The sequence below is a fragment of the Hydra viridissima genome, unplaced genomic scaffold (genome assembly GCF_058129835.1).
Source record: "Hydra viridissima isolate aposymbiotic clone 2 unplaced genomic scaffold, HvirCarnegie_v1 scaffold_6, whole genome shotgun sequence".
Classification (NCBI taxonomy): domain Eukaryota; kingdom Metazoa; phylum Cnidaria; class Hydrozoa; order Anthoathecata; family Hydridae; genus Hydra; species Hydra viridissima.
Genome location: NW_028324305.1, coordinates 5,689,796 through 5,716,738, shown reverse-complemented (window position 1 = coordinate 5,716,738; position 26,943 = coordinate 5,689,796). Strand labels below are relative to the sequence as shown.

At 29.0% G+C, this 26,943-nt stretch overlaps 2 protein-coding genes across 5 annotated transcripts in view; one reads left to right on the top strand and one right to left on the bottom strand.

Moving 5' to 3' along the window:
- Positions 1–564: 564 nt before the first annotated feature.
- On the bottom strand, positions 565–26,683 carry LOC145196704 (dual 3',5'-cyclic-AMP and -GMP phosphodiesterase 11A-like). Of its 4 annotated transcripts, XM_090090011.1 has the most exons (23): positions 26,217–26,430; positions 25,802–25,946; positions 25,523–25,723; positions 20,059–21,097; positions 16,809–16,898; positions 16,569–16,631; positions 16,347–16,436; positions 16,068–16,214; positions 15,906–15,967; positions 15,461–15,548; positions 15,235–15,346; positions 15,082–15,149; positions 14,805–14,897; positions 14,652–14,702; positions 14,351–14,497; positions 13,936–14,043; positions 8,155–8,264; positions 7,819–7,906; positions 2,659–2,759; positions 2,049–2,190; positions 1,833–1,907; positions 1,663–1,746; positions 565–911 (listed from the first exon to the last, which is right to left on the bottom strand). In XM_090090011.1, exons 4-23 carry the CDS (start codon positions 21,082–21,084, stop codon positions 750–752), a joined length of 2,907 nt encoding a protein of 968 aa, XP_089946137.1. In that variant the 5' UTR covers positions 21,085–21,097; positions 25,523–25,723; positions 25,802–25,946; positions 26,217–26,430; the 3' UTR covers positions 565–749. The 4 variants fall into 4 exon arrangements, with proteins under 4 accessions (XP_089946137.1, XP_089946136.1, XP_089946135.1 ...); XM_090090010.1 differs by lacking the exon at positions 25,802–25,946 and having other exon boundaries at positions 26,217–26,683; XM_090090009.1 differs by lacking the exons at positions 25,523–25,723; positions 25,802–25,946; positions 26,217–26,430 and adding an exon at positions 24,604–25,076.
- LOC145190501 (uncharacterized) overlaps positions 25,743–26,943 on the top strand; it is a 40,060-nt gene continuing 38,859 nt past the window's right edge. The window contains exon 1 of the mRNA XM_090090007.1: positions 25,743–25,829. The gene's annotated coding sequence lies outside the window, so the exon portion shown is untranslated. The remainder of the gene's footprint in view (positions 25,830–26,943) is intronic.

The following is a 26,943-nucleotide window of genomic DNA, read 5'->3' as shown; positions in this document are numbered from 1 at the left end:
TTTTGAAGAGTTAATCAGTATCATGAGGAAAACTTGAATTTTTTTTTTTCCATCTGTTTTATGAACGGATTTGGAGTTCATCTGGATTTACATAGTTTCAGATTGATAACATTTAAGGACTCTTGAATCTTAGATGAAGGGGCTAAAGAGACTGCAACAACTTCACCCAAATCAGTCTGAAGAAGTATCACTTTTTCAATTAATTGCTTGAATATAGCCAAAGTAAACATATTAGATGCCAAAGTATCTATTAATAGGTGCTTTTAAACCTAAAAAACATCCCTCTAATAGGTGCTTTTAAACCCAAAAAATATCCCTCTAATAGGTGCTTTTAAACCCAAAAAACATCCCTCTAGTAGGTGCTTTTAAACCCAAAAAAACCTCTAATATTTCAAAAAAGAATACTTAAGTTGAATAGTTAAAACGTTGAGAAATATAAAAAACCAATTTTGTTTATGGATGGCGCACAACGCAGTTCGCTAGAAATTTTTTTTTTTTTTTAAAAAAAAACCCATTAATACTAGTTAAACTTAAAGTTGAACGTTTAAATAACTCATGTATATATTTTTTTAAAAATCATTTTAAAATTTATTTCCGTGTCACATCAAATATCGCGTCACATTAAATATCTTTGTTCAAGACTACATTTCAAATTTCAGGTTCAAGAAGAGAGGGTAGCTTAAAAAACATCTTGATCTGGTACTAACGGATGTAACACCGGTTCAAATTTCAGGTTCAATAAGAGAGGCTTAAAAAACATCTTGATCCGGTACTAACGGATGTAACACCGGTTCAGCATCAGCGCTAATTTCGCCTTGTTCGAGCTTTTTATTCATTTCTGACCATTTTTCCTTATTTTCTTCCGCACCTTTAAGTAGCGGCAGAAGTAGAGGATTGAAATCTGATAAAACCTAAAAAAGATATATATATATGTATATATATATATGTGTGTGTGTGTGTGTGTGTGTGTGTGTGTATGTATGTATGTATGTATGTATGTATGTATGTATGTATGTATGTATGTATGTGTGTATGTGTGTATGTATGTATGTATGTATGTATGTATGTATGTGTGTGTGTGTGTGTGTATGTATGTATGTATGTATGTATGTATGTATGTATGTATGTATGTGTATGTGTGTATGTGTGTATGTATGTGTGTGTGTGTGTGTGTGTGTGTGTGTGTGTGTGTGTGTGTGTGTGTGTGTGTGTGTGTGTGTGTGTGTGTGTGTGTGTGTGTGTGTGTGTGTGTGTGTGTGTGTGTGTGTGTGTGTGTGTGTGTGTGTGTGTGTGTGTGTGTGTGTGTGTGTGTGTGTGTGTGTGTGTGTGTGTAAATACAAATTAAATATTTATACAGTTTTAACGACATAGCCAGATGAACCTATGATTTTTTTTATTTTAAAAAATATGGTCCGATAGCAATATTCGACACGTTGAGCGGTCCTATTTCAACTTGCCTAAATCAGAAGCCAAACTGCAAGAGTTATGGCATAGATTAAGAAAGTAAAAGCCTTTTCATTACAACTTTTTGCAACTGAAGAAATGCCAAAGATTCTTGACAAAAATACGATAGTAAAAGTATATACTTGCTTTCTCTAAATAAAGTTTTATAAACTTTTTATGTTTGACGTTAAAAAACAACTACAACAAACAGTAACTTACTTTATAAATAGGTATACACATCATTTGAAAGAACTGAGCTTGTAGCTTGGGAAGCTGCAAAATATGGTTACGATCCATCATTTCCTAAAATCAAGATGTATAAAAAGCTTTTATTTAGCATTTTCAATTTGTAAAGAAAATGTAAAACAACGAGTTTTAAAGAAACTTACCTTGGGCTCGAGATGAAGCTTATCGCGTTCCATGTCTCCTTGATGAAAAAATTCACTGGTCACTAAATGAACAACCTAAACGAAATATTTATCATAATATTTATAATTCGGATAAATCCTTAACAACTAACGCTTAGAAAACTACTTATCATATACATTTTTATTTCCCATTTAAAAGGATATTTCTTTTCTCTTGCTTAAAGCAAGATGACATACTCTTTTTTGTATTTCCCATGGTTTGGTGATGCCATTTAAATCACAGGCTGTCATTAGCATACTTCTTAGCATTGATCGATGTTCATACTTGTTAGTGTCAAACAAACCACCTTTGACTGTCACTTCAAAGGTATCACGTTGCCTAAAACATAGACCTTTGATACTTGATATTCAGCTATGTGTAATTATGTTTATAGCATACTTCCAATACATATTCATATTATAAAGCATACTTATATAATCTTACATTTCATATTATGAATTGAAGTAAAGAAACTTTTTTTACTAGATTATAATAATAAAATTATACTTTTGTTTGCAGCTTTTTAATTAAGTTCCCTGCCACTCCATGACTTTTCCTTCCTACAACTAATCCATTACTTAGCTACGTATTTTTTTTACTTTATTTAGCATTTGATTAACAAAACTAAATAATGGTTAAATCATTTTTTGCCCCTTAAGTTATCACCAAACAATCAATGACTTTGTATTTCAGGTTTTAAATATAAGCAAACAATCTTACATCTTTTTAAATACCTCAATAAGTACTCTGTATTGCTTTAAATACCTTATATAGATGGAGATATACCTTAAATAGTTGGATTAATACCTTATATAGTTGGACAAATCTGTGGCAAGAATGGCATGTTTTATTAACTTCATTAGTTTTCTGTACTCTTCTGAAGGAAGTCTGGAGAAGATATTATTGCCCTAAAAATGTATAAACAGATCAAAATGAAGTTGATGATTGAAAAAATACAATCTTCGTAATCATTATCTTGTGTTAAATAAATATATCTTCATAAATATATATCTTGTACTTTGACCTGAAAACTTAGTAAAAGTTTCTACAGTTAAAAAGTGGTGTTAAAAATCAGCAATTATTAGGAATATAAATTAAATTCACAGTTTGTCATTGAAAACTCAAAGTTTTTCTTTGTGATTTTCTCATAGCTTTTTAAACACAATTATTAACGTCACATTTACCATGTTGAAAAAAAAAAAAACCCTCTGATAAAATATTTTATGATTTTAATGGTTTAAAAATTATTTTTAACTAGCAGAATATAAATTTAGAAGACTTTTTAACAAAGTTAAATGTAGTTCAGCTTTTAAATAAACACACAAATGTAATGTTGTAAAAAAATGTAGAAAAATATTTTTAATACTCTCAAAGGGTATCTGAAGAGAAAAGTTTTTTCAATACAACTGCTCAAAGAGGTGCAAAAACCCAGGTGTGGAATTAGTGCATAGATTCTTTTGATCTTTTCTATCATTTTAAATAAGTTAGAATATGTTGTGTCGTTAACGAATACTCAGATTTTCTGATACAAAATATATTCTGTCTCTTAACATCAGCCCTTTACATTTATATATCTTTTTTATAATGTCCAAAAAACGTCACGTCTATATTTATAGCTTCCTTTGGTCCGCATTCTGTTGACTTTTTTACGGCATCACATCCCTGAAACGTATTGGCTTTTGCCCTCTCGTTGATCGAGTGCTTCTTCGATTTTCAATACATTCTTCCTTGGGCAAAAGTACTCTGCATGTATCAAGTTTCTCACTATTGTATTCATTATTTACGGGATCATGACTACAACCTTCATTATCCTCTGATGTACTAGTCTCGATTAGACGTTTATTAATTTGGTCACAATGCGCCAACGTCCCCAAATTTTTTCTTATTATAATGGCAGTGTTTTGACCGGCTTGGGAAATAAAGGCTGCTGGTTCTGGTTTTGAATCTGGTCTTTGACGATACCATAATGGTGATCCACTCTCAAAGCTCATAGTGAGAGGAGATCTCAACTGTCTACCCATCATCTCAGAGGGACTTCTTGACTTTCCTGCATGAGGTATTGACCTGTAACTCAGTAACATTCTACTTAAATATCCACTTAATAAGCCTTTATCTGGTGAATAGGCTTTCAAACCCATTTTAACAGTCTTCACCATTCTTTCAGCTGCTCCATTAGATTGAGGATGATATGGTGGGGTCTTATACGGTAAGCACCCTATTTTCTTCAGCCACTGGCATAAAGTGGTGTCATGAAATTCTGCAGCATTATCTGACACCAAAACTTCTGGAACTCCATTTCTTGAAAACACACTTTGAAGAACTGTCTTAATTGTGGAAGCTTCACGATTGTTTACCTTAATGACCTCCGGCCATCCAGAGAAGGCATCTACTAGAATCAAAAATAATCCAACACCCTGTATAGAGGCATGGTCCATATGCACTCTGCACCATGGCTTATCTTCACTGGGCCATGTATGTACTGTCGTTTCATTCTTCACTTTTATCTCTGCACACCTTTCACAACTTTTAACATACTCTTCCACATCTTGACAATAACCTGGCCACCATGCTTCCAACTTTAATCTACATCGAGTTTGCATTATTCCACAGTGTATGTCATCATGGACCGATTTGATAAATCTTCTTCTCATTGTCTTAGGAGGTACAATTAGGTCACCATTGCAAACAATTCCTTTTTCAATAGTCAATTTGTCTTTGTTAGATTTAAAAGGCTTTTCTGCAACGGAGCATCTGCTCCAATTATTTTTATCAATTCTGGCTTTAATATCCATCAACAGTCTATCATTTTCTGTCTCTCTCCTAATCTGCTCAAGGTTCACGATGTCTGATTCAACTAAGTGTATAAAGGTTTCTTGGCTATTTTCTTCACATTGCGAATGAAAAGACAGTCGTGATAGTGCATCTGCATGGGGAATAGTTTCTCCCTTTTTATAACTGATATCATAGTCAAATGCCATCATTTGCAGTGCCCACCTTAAAATTCTCGCAGATGCCACTTTTGGAAGTTCCTTAGTACAATCAAATATGAATTCTAATGGTTTATGATCAGATATAAGCTTGAATTTTCTACCTAACAAAAATTGCCTGGCTCTGTGAGTGGACCAGACAATAGCCAGTGCTTCTCTCTCTATATTAGAGTATCTTGTTTCAGCATCTGTTAAAGACCGTGAGAGAAATAGTACAGGGTGACCATCTTGTGATAGTATACCAGATATTGCTTTTTCACTGGCATCAGTTGTTAATTCTAGATCTTTATTGATGTCATATACTTTTACCACAGGGTCTTCACAAAGGTTCTTCTTTAGTAACTCGAATGCATATTGATGTTCTTTCTTCCATTCGAACATAACTCCTTTCTTCCTTAAATTATTTAACGGTAGAATTTTTTCAGCATACTTTTCAATGTGTCGACCATAAAAGTTTACTAATCCTATGAAAGACTCAAGTTCCTTTTTATCCTTAGGAGAACTAATTTTAAGTATTTTGCTGACCAAATTACGATCTGGAGTCACCCCCTTTTCTGACAGTTCGTATCCTAAAAATGAAAGAGTTTTTGTTTCCATCACTGATTTACTTTTATTTATAATCATTCCTGACTCTTTTAATTTGCTCAAGATTTTTTCTAAATTGAATTTCAGTTCTTCAGCATTTTTACCACCTACACAGATATCATCTTGAAATATAATCATATTAGGAATAATATCGCCTACAACCGATTCTATTGCTCTCTGAAATATTGCACTTGCAGTTTTTATTCCAAATGGCAAGCATGTCCATCTTAACAATCCAATAGGGGTATTAACTGTTGTTATTTCCTGTGCATCCTTATCCATCTCAATTTGGTGATATGCCCCCTTGAGGTCAATTTTAGCAAAATACTTCATTCCTGCCATCTTATGGAATACATTTTCAATATTTGGAATAGGATATGAGTCTGAACAAATTTTTTGGTTAACCCCTATTTTGTAGTCTGCACATATGCGTAAATCTCCATCTTGTTTTCTGACAATAACAAGTGGTGAAGCCCATTTGCTTCCACCAGGTGGAACTCTTTGGAGCAATCCTTGTTGAATCATTTCATTGAGCTTTTTTATCACTAATGGTCGTACATGAATAGGAAGAGGTCGAGACTCAAAATAAGACGGTTGCATGCCACTTTTTATTAATATATTTGCTTTGTAATTTAATAATCGTCCTGTAACACTAGGTTCCACACTGTTAACCAAACTTGTCGCATTTACTTTTATTATGTCCATACCAATTAAACCATGATTCTTTATACAGTCTGCAACAATAATTTTTACAATATTTATTTTAGATTTTGTTTCCAGTGTTGCCTCAAATTCTCCTAAAACTTTAATAATTGTGCCATCAAATTGTTTTAAACGAAGATGGCATTTTTCTAACTTAGGTTTAGACATTAGCTCCCAAAAATTTCTTGGTATAATTGTGACTTGACTTCTGGTATCCACTTGCATTTTTATATTAAAGTCATTTATTTTGACATAAGTTTCTGAGTTCGAGTCATTGGTGAAAATAGAATAAACACTTACATCATCATTCTCTATCTCATCTACTTTTCTTTCATATTTATTACTTGATTTGCATACATTTTGAAAATGGTTTAGTTTCCCACATTTTTTACAGTTTTTTCCAAATGCTGGGCATTTTCGTGGTAAGTGTTGAAGACCACAGTATTTACATTGATTTGGTTTATCTTTATTTTTATCCATATGGTTGACTGAAAGGGGTTCTACATCATCAATGTTGTTCTGTGCACTAAAAGAGGATATTTGTTCTAGCTGCCTGATGAAATCAACACAAGATCCTAGTTTAGGATATTCACCATTTTGTAACATTTCAAGAGCTTTAATTCTCTGATCAGAAGAATGCAACCCATCAATTAGTCTCATTTGAATAAGATCATCTTCTGCAGTCTGGCCATCTTTTCCTAATTTTTCAAAGTTACAAAAACGTGATGCTTCGCGTAATCTTTGTGCATATGATACAATGTTTTCATTGCTTTGCTGTTTTAGAGCTAAAAATCGGACTCTTTCAGCAATGATTAGTCTTTTTTGAGGTCTTAAATAGGACATAATAACATTTTTAATGTCAGTAAACATCATCCTTTCTAATTCTTCCGGATATACCATAAGCGAAATCTTTTTAATTGCATCAATACCTGCTTTTGACAGAAATAAATCAGTTATATCGCGATTACCGTTTGCCTCATCTGTTAGTTTTTTTGATCGTGCAGTAGCTGAAAAGCATCTAATCCAGGCTTCTGCATTGTCTGGATCATCTAAAGTTAAATCAGATCCTACTCGTAGCGCCATTGTTGTGTCGTTAACGAATACTCAGATTTTCTGATACAAAATATATTCTGTCTCTTAACATCAGCCCTTTACATTTATATATCTTTTTTATAATGTCCAAAAAACGTCACGTCTATATTTATAGCTTCCTTTGGTCCGCATTCTGTTGACTTTTTTACGGCATCACAGAATAAATAAATTTAAATAAATAAATTTTTAGAAATTATTCTTACAGCAACTTATGACAAAAGTCAACACCAGTATAAAATTTTTTAGGGAAAATAGACTTAGGAATTTTTATTTTGTATTTATATTTAAATGTTTTAACTTCTGGAATTAAGTGAGAAGCATTTACAAAACATTTTGAATCAAAAATTTGTTTAAACTTTTTAGTAAACTTTATGAAATTAAATTGAAAAAAAAAGTACTATTTATAAGACCATAGCAGTTTACATTTTGTGTCAGACACCTCTTCATTTTCTTTAAACCTTTATTGAATAGTGGTATACTCCTCATATCTCTTAAATTATTTTATAATTATCAAATTATAAAATGATATGAGAGATGTGAGTTGATGAGATGTTGCAATTTTTTGTACCATATATATTCATAAAGATCTCTTTTAACGTACCTCACTATTGAGGATCATTACTGCACGATTAAAATGATGGTGCTCTAATGTTGACGTACTATATAACTTTACTAGTGGAGAATCTGTTCTAAAAAATAAATATTTACAATCCTCAATTAAAGCAATAACAAATGAATCTCAATCTTAACTTTTAAACTAATTTAACTTTTACTTCATATGATTTAAATTTAAAAAATGTAAGTAATAACTTTTACAAACAAAGCATTTTCACTAAACATCTTTAGTACTGTTGACTACTTTGATATTTTTTTATGCAATAAGTCTCTCTCCTGAACTTTTCTTCAATGCATTTAAATAAATAAAAATCTAAGCTACTTCATTTGGAACTCATTGTTGGTTCCCCGATGATCAAGATCATGACATAAACATCCAACAAGCAAAGCAAGACATTCTTTTGAACTAAACTGCTCACTCATCTTTCCAGTCTAAAAAAAATCCAGATTATATAAACTACTAAAAATAATGTATATTGCAATCATTTTGCCCAAAATTTAAAAGAATTAAAATTATTACACTCAAAAATTACATTCAAAAAATTACTTTAGTGATTATACCTTATGATGATGATGATGATGATGATGATGATGATGATGATGATGATGATGATGATGATGATGATGATGATGATGATATATATATAGGTATCATCATCAATATATATATATTCACTATATGTATATACAGTGATTCCAAAAATTATTGGCCTATCCTTGCATAACTACTTTATCTTTGCTATCGTATAAGAATTATAGGAGAAAATTACTTTGTGTTAGTATCATTGTGTGGTCTATTATCATTAGTAAATACATTTTAAAAATTTCAGCTTTTCAATTACTTTTGTTCTTGTTTTATTGACAAACTAGTTTAAGTTTGTTCAAATATCACATACAAAAATTATTGGCACAGAGGAGCGAAAAATTTTTTATCAATTGCAAAATGGGGATTTGATCAAATCTAACATCATGTTGGGTAAACTTTGATTTTGATGCCTTTTTGTAATCTACTACTGAATTGAACAAGTTACTAAAGAACAGACAACTTGACATTATTTCATTCATTCTTCAAAAGGTCTCCAAGCTCATGGATATTTTTTGGCTTGTGTTTCTTGATCCTCCATTCGATCTCATCCTATAGATGTTCTATGGGACTGAGATCAGATGAGAATGAAGGCCAAGCTAATGCATGAATACTGTTTTGCTTGAGCCAATCCTTGACTAGATCTAATGTATGCTTAAGATCATTGTCGTGGACAAAATTAAATTTTTGGATTGATGGTAACAAATGCTGCTGTTAGTTATCATGATAATAAAATTGATCTATTATATGGTTTAAAACATGTAACATATAGCTTGTTCAAGTTTTCGCATACTTCAGATATTTATCTTGATTGACTTTGTTAACTAATAGTTTCTTTCGTCCTACACAACCCAAAAGCCAAGCTTCATGAAGTCTATTTTATATGGCATTGGCATGTAATGATATTCATAATTCTGTCTCAACCTCAATCATCACAGTATTGGAAGATTTATATAAATCAGACTTAACCATACGTACTACCGACCAATCCAATATTTTGGTTGTTTTTCTTTTTTGACCAAGTACTTTTTCTCAAGGAAGTAAAGTCTTAGCAGCAATTTGCCATTGAGAATGACCATTCTGATGGTGCTGAATTACTTAAGTTCGAAGATCATTACTATGTCCTTTCTTCTTAGGCACCATTTTATTTGATTGTCATTTTACACTATGACTAGTGGTTCTAGATATGTTGATTCATTTTTGTAACATTCTGAAAAAATCACAAAAGTTCTAGAACTTTTCAGGAGAATTCTTATTTCCTGTCCTCTGGGCCAATAATTTTTGTATATGATATTTGAACAAACTTATACTGTTTTGTCAATAAAACAAGAACAAAAGTTATAGAAAAGCTGAAACTTGTAGCATATATACTAATGACAACAGACCATACAACCATACACTCACTTTTCTAACATTTTTCTCCTATAATCTTTACACGACAGCAAAGACAAAGTAGCTAAGCAAGGGTAAGCCAATAATTTTTCGACTCACTCTATATATGTATATAGATATATATAAAAGAAAGATTAATGAAAAACCATTTCTCTTAAAACTTTAAATCAATTTTCGTTTCAGTGTAAATCTTTATTTACATTTCACAACATTCAGTGTTTTCTTTTTTTATCTAAACCTATTTCTTTAAACCTGCCAATTTAAATGAGATATTTATGTTTATGTTAAACTTTCTAGTTTTTCTAAAAAGTTGTCATTATAACAATTTCTTAGGATTACTTTTATAAGAAAGTTTTTTTAAAAAAACTTCTAACACACTTAGTGGAGAAATAAAATATTTTATATAAGGAAAATAAAAATATAACAAGTTTAAACAAGAAGAAAAAAAGATTTTATACCCACAATTAACTTTATGTTTACTTTTTAAAAATATCTTCAGACAATGATAAGTAAACCAATAATTACAGCCAAATGAACTTGTTCAGAAAACAGTTTAGAATAGGAAGATATTGAAACCTAAAGCTTGTCCCTCAATTTATACCTGGTTTAACTGTTATAGGAGTAAAATATTATATTAACTTTTCTACAATACCTTATTTGAATTTAGAAAGCTTTAAAAAGCATATGATAAATACTTGCAAATTTTTTTTATAAATCTTTCAACTGCCTATGGCAACTTTAAAAATTGTTTAGGATACCATTTCAAAAAACCACTGTTTTCAAGAACATTTAAAAAGAGACCATAAAAATTGCTATCAGAATTAGATATAAATTTCTTAATAACAAATCTAGACATTTTTAGTTCTTTATTTCTTTATAAAAATCTGTAGAGTGATTTTTTGATTTAATTTTGGAAATGCATGCATATATTTTATTTATATGATTAGTCTTATATTACATGGAATTTTTATAAGTGTATTTTATTTTATATATACAGTATGCAGCAAAATTATTCATACCCTATCATAAAAGATGTTGTAGCAATGAAACAAAAATCAAATTGTTTTAAATAACTTTAATTGAAATTTAAAAAATGTTTATTGTAACAATTATAAGTAATATTAACTATAATATTTGCAAAACTAAATCTTGTTTTTAAAAAAAATGAAAATTGTTTAAAAATTGAGATATTAGGAAGCGTCAAATGTTTTCATACCTCTCAAATTTTTATTAAGTATTTTTAAGTTTTTTGTTTTATTTGTCATAAAGTCCTTTGATTATGATAGCTGCATGCAAGCGACAAGGAATAGTATCAATTAAGTTTTGTAAATAGTTTCGAGGAATATTACGCTGAGCTGCCTCCAAAGCTAAAAAGAAGTTTTGTTTGCTGATACTGTGCTCATCCCTATTAACTTTGTCATCCAAATAATACCACAAATTTTCAATTGGATTGATATCTGGACTTTGCGCAGGCCAATCCAACAATTCTATTTCATTTTCTTCAAAATATACTTTAGCAATCTTATTGGTATGTTATATAACTAAGACAGCCCCAAACAAGTACATTACAACCTCCATTTTTGATGGTTGCTTTTAAAAAACGTTCACATTTAGTTACTCTTTAATAGCTCTGGCAGAAATAACAGGCTCTCACTTTACTTCTTGTACAATAAGCTTATCTTCTCGAGATGTTGTTTTTGGTGGACAGACTGAACGTGTTTTATTTTGCACACTTTCAGTTTTTTTATATTTTTGTGTTATTAATTTTAGCGTTGCCTTGCTTTTATTATATTTTTCAGCAATTTTTCTGTACCTGAAGCCTCTTTCATGATCATCAACAAGCATTTGCTGTACCTCAACACTAATTTTGTAAGTCTTAGGCATTTTGGAAATTTTTTGAAATAAAACAGAAGAAGTTAAGACATGTACCAGAAAAAATCTGTGCGTGTTCTGATGTGGTGTTTACGGAAACTGTACATCATTTAAAATAGCTAATTGTTTTAAAATGTGATTGTATTAATCTTGTTCAAAATTTAAACAACACTGTTATTAAAACAATTAGCTTTAATTGAAATGTCATCAAATCAAGGTAAGAAGCGAGAAAAAATTTTGCATTTTCTTGTTGATAATCCTGGCGTATCAAACAAAACAATTTCTAAAGAGCTGCAGATTGCTTTGAGAACAGTGCAGAGCATTGTGAAACGATTTAAGGACACTGGTACAATCATAAGAAAATCAGGAAGTGGAAGAAAAAAATGTTTTGTTAGACGAGATCTTGGTAAAAAGGTAAAAGATGCCTTAGACAGAAAACCAGAGATTTCTGTTCGAACATTAACGAATAAATTTAAGACAAGTGCTTCCACTATACAAACAGTAAAGAGAAATTGTGGTTATAAATCTTATAAAAAGAAAAAAGTTCCTCGTCGTGAAGAAAAGCAAGAAAATGTCGCAATTCGATTTTCAAAGCTGCTCTATAAAAAATTATGTGCTAAAAAATCTTGTTTGATTATTGACGATGAAACTTATTGTGCTGCATATTTCCAATCTCTTCCAGGACACCAATATTATTCAGCAATTATTCGCAAGAAACTGAATTCCAAATATAAATGCATTGGAATGCAAAAATTCGCTAAAAAACTCTTAGTTTGGCAAGCAATTTGTGAATGTGGTGAAAGAAGCTCTTGTTTTGTGACTACGGGAATAATTAACACCAAAATATACATAAAAGAATGCCTCAAGAAACGTCTTTTGCCGTTTTTAGGAACACACACGGGTAACCCGTTATTTTAGCCAGATTTAGCATCATGTCACAACTCTGTGACAACTTTAAACTGGCTTAGAGAACATAAAGTAGATTTCGTTGAAAAACACTGCAATCCACCAAATTGTCCCGAGCTACGTCCTATCGAAAGATATTGGGCTCTTGTCAAAAGAAAACTAAGGTTAAATGTAAAAGAAGCCAAAAACATTAAAGACTTCAAAAATAAATGGATGAGAGCTACCAAGAAAGTCCAGCCGAAGACTGTGCAAAAGCTGATGTCGAGTGTACAACGCAAAGTGCTTGCGTTTTCACGTACAAAAGTTCACAAACTTTCTTAAGTGAAATTTAAAAATATTAGTATATGTACTTTCAAAATATACATAAGATTCAATATCGAAATACAATAGTTAGATAAATATCCTTTGTAATGTCCGCGCAGATTTTTTCTGGTACATGTCTTATTTAAATATTTAAAATTTTACATCTGTAGTGTAAACAAACAAAATTAAATAACTTACCAGCAAAAACAATCAAAAAATAAACTTACAGCACTAAATAATTTAATTGGTATGAATACTTATGTCATATTTAAAATTGCACTTTTTATGTTATATACTTAATATAACCAAACATAATAACTAAGCATCATAGTTATTAACACAGAATTATTCTTTATTATCTTGTTTACACATATCAATTTTTTTATAGCAATAAAAAATAAACATGTTAGAGTATGAAAACAAAGTTTAGTAATACGCTTGGGGTATGAATAATTTTGTCGCATACTGTGTCATTTATATATATTCTATGAAAAAGGTTTAAATATAAGTTTTATTATAACCTATATAACTTTAGATTTAGAGATTAAACAGATGTATGCTTTTTTTTCTGAGCACTTGTTCAAAGTTAGTACTTTTTTTGTGTAAATTGTTTCTACTGCTTCTGAAATTTGTTTATTACTGTAATATAGTTAGAACAAAACATAAGCAAATAATTTTTACTATTGCTATTTATTTAAAATTTTCCAGCCCCTTAAATATACATGCAAAAACAGTACACGGACCAGATGGTATAGCAGACCATGGTAGCACCTGTAAATATAGCACCCTTATCCACTTCCCTATCCCAGCACCTAATAAATTAAAAAAACCATCTATTGTATGTTGGTAAATTCTTAAACACAGCCACTTAAAATCAGATATATCAGATATGTGATGTTTTAGATTCTTTAATTTATTGGAATTAAAGACTAGTTCAACAGCTTCAAATCTAAGTAAAAGCTGAGTTTATTCACCTAATAATATAAATCCTTTATCTAAGGAAGCTTATTACTTCATTTGCACCTACTCTGGTTGCCTTTAACTTACTGTTAATGCAGCAAACATTGACTGAGTTACATTGAATGCATGCCTCCAGTTATGATAAATAACTCTTCGATAATTATTCTTCACTGTAATCAAAAACCGACAAAGTACCTGAGTAGTACAAAAGCAATTATATAAAATCAATTTAAAAAATCAAACATTTGTTTCATTTAAAAATTTATATTTTTGCTGTAGAAAAAATGGAGTTTACCAAAAATAGAATAAATTTACAACAAGTAAGAATGCTGTATAAAAAATAAATATACAAATTCAATAATGTTGGCAGTACTCAAAAAATAGGAAACTTTAAATTTACTAATTCAATTTATAACTTTAATTTTACCATGTCTCATCACTCTCATGAAATTCCAACATAAACTAACTAATGAAAGATAGCAAGAACTATCCCATAAAATACCTCATATTCAATTTGGTACTTTTTAAGAAAACCAAATTCTTTGAACATCCGAATGGAAGCAGTGAGCATTTCATGTTCCATTAAAGAGAAATCATCAAAAGACAGACTTGTTAGGTTTAATGCTTGACATTGAGGAATGATTGATAGCTGTGCAATTAAGAAGTAAAAATACAAATTTTAACATTTGTTTTTTTAAAACATAACATTATAAAACCATTTTAATTCTCAAATAATTATTGACCAGATAAAACTGTTGAATAGCAAATAGCAAATCTATAATTATACTTGTTTAGAAACTTACTTTTAATTTTTCAACATCAACTTGTCTAGCATTGGTATGATACGAAAGTGCCTGTATTAAAAAAACTCAAGTAAAAAACACTTCAGAAATAATCAAAAGAATTTCACACAATTTATTTCAAATGTAATTTAGTTTGGATAACTTTAACATTACCTCGATTGCCACGGTTTGTTGTGCTTTACCTTTTAGTATCTTGTCATACATGATACAATTATTGATACCCAGCCCAGAGAAAATTGCAAAACCCTTAAACAGAAATTTGCAACTGATGAGCATAAAACATTATTTTAGATCTAAATTTAATGTTAACTGTATCCTAATTTAAGGAACAGAAAATATATTGGAAAGATTTTATCTATATTAAAATTATTAAAGATTATAAGCATGAAGAATTGTAAGAACAAAAATAAATAAATTGCTAAAATAATACCTCAATCAACTTTCTATCATTTTCTGTAAAAGTACTATTAACTGTCCTTTCACTTAACTTTACCACACCTAAAATAATAAAATAAAATTGGAAAATATTTTACTTGTTCTGAGCATATCATTCTATTAATGCTATTTATGTAGAAAACTATACCAATTATTTGACCAATATTATTCCTTATTGGTATACAAATATTTCCTCCATCTTGGTAAGTGAATGGCTTCACTGAGCTGATAGGAGTTGCCTCTAATATATTTCTTTTATTCTAGTAGAAAGAAATGTTCATTAAAACTTTTGTAAATTTTTTGAGCTCTTTCACTCATTTAATGACAAAAATAAATAAAAAGCATCAAAAATGAAATCTCAAACATATTTTCACCTTCCGATTTTTTAATGCAACTGAATCAGCAAGTGTGTCAACAAAAGGATCAAAATAAGAAGAAAACACGATGCTGTCTCTTTGAAATCTAAAAATAACAGTCTATAACTTTGTTTTGTAGATTTTTAAACCGTTGAAAACAAAGACTTATATACAAGTTTTGTAATACTTATTTATAAAAATATTCAAAAAATAATAACAATAACAATAAAAATAAAGGCATTAAAAGACAACTCTTTAAAAGCTGTCATCGATTATTATCACTAACAATTAGAACTGTAGGTGCTACACTGACAAGTGTATACCAAAATTTTAATCTCAAAAAGAAATTAAAAAAACTACAAGAAAATCAATTGGCCCAATCAATAAAACTATAGTAAAACAAACAACAACAAACAAAACTATAAGAAACAAAGTATATGTAGAAAGAAACTTAAACCATTACTTTGAATAGCGATACTCCTCTTTGTTATCTGTTGCTGTCAGTTGAAACAACTGTGTAAAAATCTATGAAGAAAGACAAAATATGTTACCAAACTAAAATTAACATTAAAACGATTTTTTTTAAAAAAAAGTTTTAAGTTAATTATCTTATTCATATTCTAACCTCGTCTGTTTCTTTTGGATCTTCAATTAACATCAAAGAACTCTTTTTGCATTGGAACATTGTCGTAGCTTTGTCAAGAATTTTCTGACTAAGGTCAGTAAGTGAAATTTGTTCTTCAAATACACAATGAGCCAATTCCAATAATGACTTTATAATGAAGTAGAAAAACATTAAAATACATGAATGTAAATTCAAAAGAGTTTAGAAACAAGAAATTGTGTTTTAACAAATTATCTTCTTTTACACTTATATTTTTAGAAACTTTTTTTATCAGTTTACCTTGTTACGATCAAATTCTTGTTTGGACAGCTCAAATAATTTTGCATTGTTAATGCAGACAGCACAAAAGGACAAGAATGCAACTCCTGCCTAAAAGGACATCAAATAAACAAGTATATTTATAATTTTTTTTTTTTAAAACTAGTATTATTTTTAAACTATAGCATTTATGATTGAAAATTTTAAAAAAAAATAGAATAAAAAGATTTTAAAACTAAAAACCTGCTGATCATCAATTGTGAACCCTCCTGATTTATGATTAACACCCACAATTACTGCTGTTAACTAAAATTATATAATAATTAGGCTAAAATTGACTACTACAAGTTTAAGACCCTTTTAATTTCAGCTACTAAAACAAGTGGATGTTATGATCTGTAAAATATAGCCTGGTAGTTTGTCTTGATATTCTAAATATAAAAACTTATTTACATTTCAATAAAAATGAAGGTGAAGACCTACCTCATTTTTATTGTCAATGACTGGTTGAATAAGAACATTATTGACTTGGCCATCATACCATTTATCATATGTTTCATCAAGTTGAGTGCACTGATAAAATAAAAAAGTATGACAATAACTTTAGGAAATAAATTGACAAATCAAACTATTTTTAACATAATAACTTCTAACTTTAAATTGGGAACTTTAATTCTATTTTAAAATTACATTTGATGTTAATATTTTAGTTCAATGGTTGAATTTACTTAAACTTTTTTTTTTTTTTTTTTTTAACTTTGATAGAAAAGTTCACGAAAGAAATTGTATTTTATATACATAAAGCCGAGCATTATACCAAGCTATACCTATATCTTTTAGAGTAAGAAATTTTAAACAAAAAAAGAAAAACAATAAAGATAAGGGATGGCTTTATTATACATCCAACAATTTTAATGGCTTTTTTTATGGAGTATACTAATTTAATTATTTTTAGTTAAAAACATTAGATAACACATTTAAACATTCGATTATGGCTTTACAAAAATCTTATTGGTATTGTTTTGCAATTCTCTCATTTAATGAGTTCTCTTTTTTTGTTTGTTTGTTTCCAAACCTTTTGCGAAAAGTAAATAGTTGACAATTATATATTAAAAAACAATCGCGTTCTATTTGGATCATATGACATTTTCACTCCGTGATCCTCCAAACTTTCTAGACTGTTATTGCATATATTTGCCTACGCGTTACTCTTTAGATATCAAGTATGTTTATTTTGAAATTTCGTTTTAGAATGGAAATAATCTGTTTATTACATTTATTACGTTATAAATAAGTTATTATTACATATATTACTCTTGAATTTGATGAAAACGTGCGATGCGAAAACAAAGAAGCTTAAACGATTTGTAAGGTTCTAGTAGTTTACTACAAACCATAAACAAAGTTGTCAAAGTTGTGAAAATGCCGCGGTCTGGAATTTGGATAATTAACATTCCGCGTACCAATGAAAATTTATGAGCCTGATCATATTACAAACAAATTATGACACTTTACATTGTAAAGTGTCATAATTTGTTGATGAATTTCTAGATGAATTGCGATAGACTTGTAAAGTTTACAAGTCTATCGCAATTGATCTAGAAACTGCCTTGTTCTATTCCAATTCGTAATTTACAATAGGCACCTGCAAATAACATTACAGGGATGGTGGGCAAGAAAAACTATTTTATATAATAACTGGTTGAAAAATATCGAGTCGCATTTTTGTAATTTTTAAGTTATCGTACCTTCCTAACATAATTAACATAACTAACATAATTAACATAAAACTTTGTTTCAAGCTTGAAATGAAAAAATGGTCCATAAGACAAAAAGTGAAATAAATAATTGTAACTAGGAGAAAAACATTTCAGCTTTTCCACCAATAGAAATCACCCAGAATAATATAAAAATAGCAATAAGTTCGTGGCGAATTTTTTTCCTGGTAAAATTTTTTTTACGAAAAGATTTTCCTAAAGAAATAAGCTCTGAGTAAAATATATATATATATATATATATATATATATATATATATATATATATATATATATATATATATATATATATATATATATATATATATATATATATATATGTATATATATATTGTATTTAAAGACTACAAGTTTACGAAATGCAAGACTGAATAACACTCTGAGAAAAGTTATTTTATAGATATTTTAATCGAAAACTTTACATGGAAAGAATTTCCTGCACCTATAAGACGTAAAAAACATTTTTAATTTAAAACTGAAGACCATAATTGTTATAGCTTTTATTGGTGGTAAATTAGGTAATAAATAAGAACGAGGCAGAATACAGAGCAGAGAACTGAGATAAAGCTTTGTTTGATAAAGCCAAATGCTCCCAAAGTAAGCACTTTTTAAACAAACTACCGGACTTGTAAATTTTTTGAGATTATTTGAAAAAAAAGGAACCACTCCCCGTGTGATTAATAACTTGATGGTATTAGCCCACGCTAATTCAATTTACTTGTTTATTTTTTCAGCACGAGCTCAAAAGGTTTCCTGTGGTTTTCAAATCTCTACAGCTGAACAACAGTTTTTATGAATATAATTTGGCATTTTTATTTCTTTTTCTGTTTAACCACTTGATTTTTGAAAAATGCAAAGCAAATCACTTATTCGACTTCAAAAAAAAAAAAGATTTTCAATATTTTCTTCTTTTAACATAACTCATACGTCTGTGGTAATGCAATTTCCGTAAATGGTCATCCAGTTTACGTATATGCATTCTAATTCCAAGTAAGAATTATATTTTTCTTTTATACGGCTTGGAAAAGTTGAAAATTCAGAACAATTAATAAACAAAGTTGTAAAAAAAAAAATTTGTAACTTAGTAGCAAATCTTGTTTAAGAAAGAATATAGTTCCTTAAACTTTCTTACTTATTGTCTTAAAGTCAATATTTAAAAACCATAAATCTATGGTCTGAAACATTTAAACAGCAGTTTGAATGGACTTTCAACTTGAATGTCAATATCCGTTTCAAAACAATAATGGAAGCTAAGTAAGTTAATTCACTTTGGTAAAGATTGAAATTAAATATTCCCAGAATTGATTATCGTCATCTAATATTTATTTACTGCTTCTATTTAAACAAACATTTCCTCTTCCAAGGAAAGATTTTAAAAAAACTCTCAGAAAAATGGGATGAATAAGTTTTAAGCATTTAACGGAAATGTATCAAGCAGCGCCATTCGAACTCGGGACAAATAATCCTCACCTCCTCCCCTTGCCGCACTTTATTCAAAAAATAATTAAAATATTGCGAAATAATTTTTAATTATTTCGTTATAAAATTTTCAAATCAAATTTATTCTTTTTGCCAAACATACAATTTCCATCAAGTCCTTGTATACTTGGATGATATTACCAATCCATCATGCCTAAAATCTTCAGAACTTGCCCTTAATTCCTTAATAATCTACACTCTGCTGATGACTTTCTGTATGCAGATTCTTAAAAAACATTAACAAAATTATATTTACTTTTTTTATTCCTCAAACTTGAAATTCTCTTTTTAAAGAGATATTTTGAAAGGAATTGTTGTTCCGAGTATTGATAGAAATAATGTTGACCTGTTAAACCCAATCACTGAACAAATATGTAACACAAAGAGAAGCCAAGTTCATGCTTATACTCAAAAAAATGATGCTCTTTAAGAAAAAATTTGCTTACACATATTTTATTGTTTAGATATAAAACACTTACCTTGGTGAGATCATTGCAGATGTAACTTCCTCCAATAGCTGCGATTTCTCCTATTAGACCTTTCCCAAAGGGAATTTCAAGTAAACTTGGACACGAAAAACTCTCTTTCCTCACGTGTTCGTCGATTCTAACATTGAGAAGCTTCTGTCTCAATATATTCCCGCTTTCGTTTTTTTCAACTAAGTACAATGAAGCTTTGTCAATATTTAGCATGAATCCAAAGTTTAGTAATATTTTTAGACATGTCCTCTTTAGACTTAAATCTGTTGTTATGTCCGTCAGGACTTCGAACATTACATCGTGTTCGCATATTTGCCTTTGTTGAATTCGATTTTCAACATTGATAAGTCTTGCTGATACAGACCCTGAATAAACAGACGACTGTATAAAACGTAAAAGATTGCGTGTTTTGCATCTTGTAGCGGATTCTTCTTCTGCCTTTATAAATTCGTAGCTTGTATTGGATTGATTTTTCTCGCATACAATATCGTCATCGGATTTTGTTCGATGTTTTTTATTCGATAGCGCGCGTAATTTAGGAGATAAGGGACTCAAACTTAACACATTTCGATCCGAGGAAGGATTTAGATAGTCCATATTTTGATCTGATTGGTATGGTTCGGATTTTCGACGCAATATACTTGTCGGGTATTTGTATGCATCGAAACTACGATTTTCAATACCCGATTCAGAATTGCTCTCTAAGGATATTTTGTGTACTGGAAACACTTCACCTTCAAAATCATTAACACTATTTGTAGAGACCTTTCTTCGAGAGCCTTTAATTTTGTCAGTCATTTGTACGTCGTACCATTTCTCAATTAAATCCATAGATGCATTTTTTATGAAATATTGTTCTGTAAATTCTGTGTTTGAATTTAAGTAGTTCGTAATAAATTGGCTTGTGAACTCTTTATTACTATCAAGGTAATTGGTTATTTTTGTCTCGATTTTGTAGAAGCCATTATTTTTAATTTCAGGTAATATCTCTGAAGTGAAGCCCATAGAAGTTATATGATCCGTCATTATTGTTCTAAGTCTAAAATTAATAACATTTTATAAATAATTTCAAATTAAAAATAGTAATTTGAACAAGTTAAAAACAATGTGAATGTAAATAATAAATTACCTGTTAGTAATAATAAATTATGCAGAAAATACAAATGCCTATTTGTTTATAATTCTCAAATATATTAAAAATTAAATGGTTGATAAATACCAACTAAAGTAAAAACACATTCTTTACAAAAGTAGTTCTGTCAGATTCTTTGTTTATCATATTAAAAAGCTTTTGTTATTAAAATATGAAAACAGAGACTTTTTTACAAAAAAATGAAAACCAAATCTTCTTCAATAGGTTATTAATGTTTGGCTGTTAATAAAAACGAACACTGCTGTCTTGCAACTAAATTAATAATAATAAAATAAAAAACGATTTTTTCCTTGCAAAAAAAAAAAAAAAAAAAACGACCAATTTTTCCTATAAAAGATTTAGATCAGAGAATAGAGAATTTTTTATCTCATTGTTATCAAAATGTTATGATTCGCTGAATACAGTAAGTATTTACAAACCTAGCTGAATATGAATGCATTAAAAGTTTCGATAAGAGAATTAGAGAGCGCTTTAGGCGATCTGAAAACATGATATTAATTAAGGTTTAATTGAGAAAAACGTGTTTGTGTACGCGAAAATATCAGGCTGCTGCTTTCTCTTCTGACTATTTTAGATTTAAACAAAACAATGTTGTATTGAGAAAATTATTTCAATGGATTAACATTTGAATAGACATACTTATAATTATATTAAAATAAACAAATAATTTTATGCTTAAAAAAAAAGAGTTTAAGTCAGACAACATTGTTTTTGAAGTAAATTCTTACATTAATAAAAATTAAATAGATTTCCGCTCAAGCAGTGATAAATGACAAATATTGTAATCTGGTGTTGCTTGACGTAGCAAATTGTAACATCATTTATAATTCAAATCATCAAAAAACTTTTAAATTTTAAAACCTCACTGTTATTTATTATATTTTATTTGTGATTTTTTTTATATGGGATTTATCATTATTATTTTCATGATCTTCTATTTATCAACTCTTTATTAAATATTCATTATATATTTGTTAAATATTCATTACTACATATTTTTGTTTATATATGTATGTCACATTTTGTTATATTTTTAAATGTAAAAGAGAAAAAACTTTCTTTAAAAACCTAGAAATGAATTAAAATTAAATAGTTACATATACTTAATTTTATATTTAAACATAATGGGTGTAGTACTCCATTATTTCTTTAAAAACTACGTTCTATAACATTAAAACACCATTTATTTCAAAGCTTCAACATTTCTCGTCAGATTTTTTTTACTTGCGAAGATGTTTAAAAATTAAAATTAAACTTAAAATTAAATTACGGCTAATAATTACCTTGGTTTAAAGTTTTGCTTCCAAAACCGCGTAAAATTTTTTAAAATTCTCAACCCGGAAGAAAAAAAAAAAAAAAAATCGAAAATAATGTTGAGTTAAAAGATATGCAATATATTTATGTAGAAGTGTCTTTAATCTTTCTTGGTGAAGATATGTTGGTAAATATCTAAAAAAATTTTTTTTTAAAAGCTGTATTTAGCAAGAAAGTGTTTATTAAATGAATGTAACGTGGTGCTTAATGAAAATCCGAATGAATTTGTGTATGTTGATTATGTTTTTGTGCGTGCACACATTAACATGTTCACACAAACAGACCTACAGAAACATGTATTAACTCGTATTCTCTAGCGCAAAACCACTACTAGATCTTGCAGTTTCTTTGACAACATAAATATACTTCTCCGTTTGTAAGATTGTTCCGCTCCATTCGTCATTTTAAAGCGATCAAAGATCTGTGTTGAATTGAAGTGCCTTTTCAATATCCCCCAAAAAACTGTAAATCCATTTTGATGACAGCTTTTTTATTCTAAATTTAATTCCGATAAATTTCTCAACAAAATTATAGAAACAAATGTCTTCTTGTTTAATAAAAAAAAAATCTCTTTTTACAACCTCATGGAAGTTTTCTAAATACCATCGTCGTTTTTTCCTTTTTTTGATATGGAGCAATTTTTCGTAAAACACTATTTTATCTTCTGTTTTGAGTTAACCTTTCTTTTAGATTATAAGTCAAGATTATACATTTTAATTCTTTGTAATATTTAGCACGTGCATTTAATAAACATATACGGTTATCAACTTATACGTCGTAAAACATTAACATTCTGCTATTCAAACGCAATTTTTACCTTTTACGATCATTAATTTTCTCGTATAATATTCCTTTTACAAAAACAAATTATACCTGTGTATGCGTTAAAATACGCGATATACATATTTTTGAGGGGTTGACTTACTTTTTCTCATTAGAACTAAACAAGCTAATAAAAACAACTCGTTACATGAAAATAAACTGATTATCGTATTTTTGTAAGCCTTTCGGAAATTCTAACTGTCGTTTACGCAGCTTCTAGTGTTCGAAAAATTTTAGAATAGTTTTAAAACGAAAGCAACAGTTAATTATGTGTGTATGTTGTTAATATGTGTATGGGTTATTTCTTAGGCTTTTGTTAATCTATACGTTGTTCGTTGTTAAACTTTTAGTTGTTAAACATTTTTTTGCAAATAACTGTATTATAACGTTTTACACAAACGCGGTCTGTTCGCATGAGATTTACGTGCACTTTTCTTTAACATGACACGACACTTTCACGATATTTATCACTTTAGTGCAATTTTTTGAACTTCGTAATTATTTCAATTTGCATTCATTTAAGATTCATAGATAAAGTTGATGATTTTATTTTTCTCATCGTATTTTCTGATCACGCAACTAATTGATAGGTTTTTTGAAATTTTATCTGCTCTTATGAAACCTTATTCACAAATGATAATAGGATTAGGTTTTAAAATGTTTGTAAGTTATGATAAACAAAATATAACACATTTAAACCCCCGGACGCAAATAATATAAACTGCCAAAAGTAAAATTTAGCATGAAAAAATAAGTAAATATATATATATATATATATATATATATATATATATATATATATATATATATATATATATATATATATATATATATATATATATATATATATATATATATATATATATATAAATTCAATTTTTTTAAATTCTTTTTTTTTTAATTTTAAATAATTATGAAAAGAAATCAATTTACGAACAAAAGAGTTCGTACTATTTTTGTTTTTTGTGATTTGTTTTTCACTGTTTTTCTTCGCTTATGTCGTGGTTTAATTTTTATTTTTTATCTTTTTTATTATTTTTATTATTTTTTTATTTTTTTTTTATTTTTGATGCTTCGGTTCAACAAAGTCTGCAAGTTTATCTGGTCATAATTGCAGATAAAGAAATCCCTCCGTGGCTTTGCGTCAGTGGTGTGAGAGGCGTGTATTCTCTCAATTGGGGTTTTTTCTTGCGAACTACCTCTTATATATTTACATTCTTTAAAGATAAAATCTCTGTCAGATAAAAATTTCTTACCTTACAGAAGGCACATCTCTCTCGCTCATTTTTTCAAACAAGCATGAAACTTTCTGTTGAACTGCTATGAGCGTTTCTCAGCTATATCAGCTTTACTTTTCACATTTAAAAAAAAGGATTTCTAAAGTTTGCTGTCGATACAATCATTTGGGAAAACACTTAAAAGCTATAGGACGTTTCACGAAAAACTTTTTTAGTGAAACGTTCGTTCAGCACGAGGCAGATGTTTTACTCTTGTTTTGTAAAAAACAGATCTTTTAAAATAAAACAAGAATTGTGTTTATAACAACGATAGCTTTCCTTGTTTCTTTTGCATGCTCTTGTTCTGCGATTTATTTATTCATTTCATTTTATGATTGCACTGATTTTACAGAAACGTGAAAGTTATAAAGCTTGCATCAGAGCTCGATATATTTTCTACTAATATGCTTAGCAAGAAAAAGCAGCCGAATGGACTAAAGAACGAGCTCTACGAAAACTTGACGAAATATTTCAATGACTCATAACGTGACGTAATCATTTCGGCAGCTGTTTATATCGGCGAACGAAGACCGCTATTATTTCATTTACTTTAAGCGTTGTATCTTAGTAGCATGAATCAAAAGTAGAAGCTGCCGTCTGAATAAATCAAACATTCTTGAGCAAATATTTAAAATGATTTAAGCTCTCTTAAACTGTTTTACAATCTGTAACAATTGAAATTACTTTCATTTTTTTGTATATCATCCGTAATTAATCTAAATATTTTAATCAACTTCGATTAAGATATACACTTGATTCCACATATAAATAAAACGAGTATTCCCCATTGAAACGTTAAAAAAAAAAAAAAAAAAAAAAATGTAAAAAAAAAAAAATCATTAGATAAATAAGTAAATCGATAAATAAATAGATAAGTAAATTAATAAAATGGTCTTACTGGTGCAATAATATTTTGATCGAAGCCGCTAACACTTGAAACAGTCGAGGAATGTAATGATGGTAAACTTTAAACACATGGTGGCAATTACTCGTATTCTATCAGTAAACAAAACTTGTCAAAGCTTGATGAGTTTGGTTTTTTTCTCTGGCTTTTCACTTACTTCCTGTGTTTTACAACTGTCTGTGAACAGATTAAATTCTAAAATTGCAAATATAAACTTCTTGACAAACTGTCAATCACACCAACAAATGGCTAATCAGGAAAATTTCAACAAACCTTTTTCCCTCATTAAATATTAGTCTATGTAGGTAACCTTTTTCTTTTTTATTTATATATGTAATATAGGTAAATTAGTAGCTGGGATTGAATGGGGAAGTTTTCACTTCCTTCCGCACGTTACAATAATGTTTTTTCTGGTTATCTGAAATTACAACCAAATCATGTTTTCCAGTTCCAGTTATATAGATAAAGATTTTAAAAAAGCTGTTCTTACATTTACCGGTTTTTTTTTTTAAAAAAAATATATACATATAAAAAATAAGTTAATTTTCAGTCTTCCTTTTTAATTATCGCCACTTTTTTTTTACATATTTTTAAAAACTATTTTTTACACCTAACACCAGGTTTCATCTGTGATTCTTAGATTTTGTTTCCATCACAAAATCCTGAACCCACTTGAAATTTCACTTACCACAGTCTTTTACTCGCTGAATGCACTTGACTGAGGGAGAGAGAACCTTTAAGGTACTTGTTGTCTAATCTTGCATTTAAGGTAATCTTACACCTCCTTTTTTCAATCCTTATCCTGTTAAACGAAACCCAGCGTTGGGAACCAACATGTGATACAGTCAGTGGCGGATTAACCTGTTGGCAAATGAGACAACTTTAAATACTGATTATTTACCACTATTCTACAATCCACAGTTTCTATATCTCTGCTAATAAGTAATCAAATCTTTGTATTAACATAGAATGAATTCTAATGTTACTACTAGCCGAGTAACAGCAAAATGCGAGCTAAGTTTTCTATAAAAACAACATTTATCAACAACTGCTCATTTTTTAGCTTTTTTTTTTTACGATAAGATAAACCGTTAAAAATATTTTTAAAATGTTTTAAACTGAAAATATTAAAATGTTGTGTTTTTAAAAAACAGGAAAATACTGATAATTATTAATTAATGTCGATAGCTAACCCTTTTCTATCACAAGTTCGATAAATAGAAGATAGTTTTCACCCCCCCCTATCTGATAGACTTAAACCATTGAGAGAATAAATACAATCTTTTTTAAACCAATAGCAATTTGCATTGTGGAACGGAAAATCAATTGAGTTCTCTGTACAAATGATAAATAATGGCTATTTGATAGCGGTAATCGAGTGGTTGAAACAATTCATACCATCAAATACATTCTAC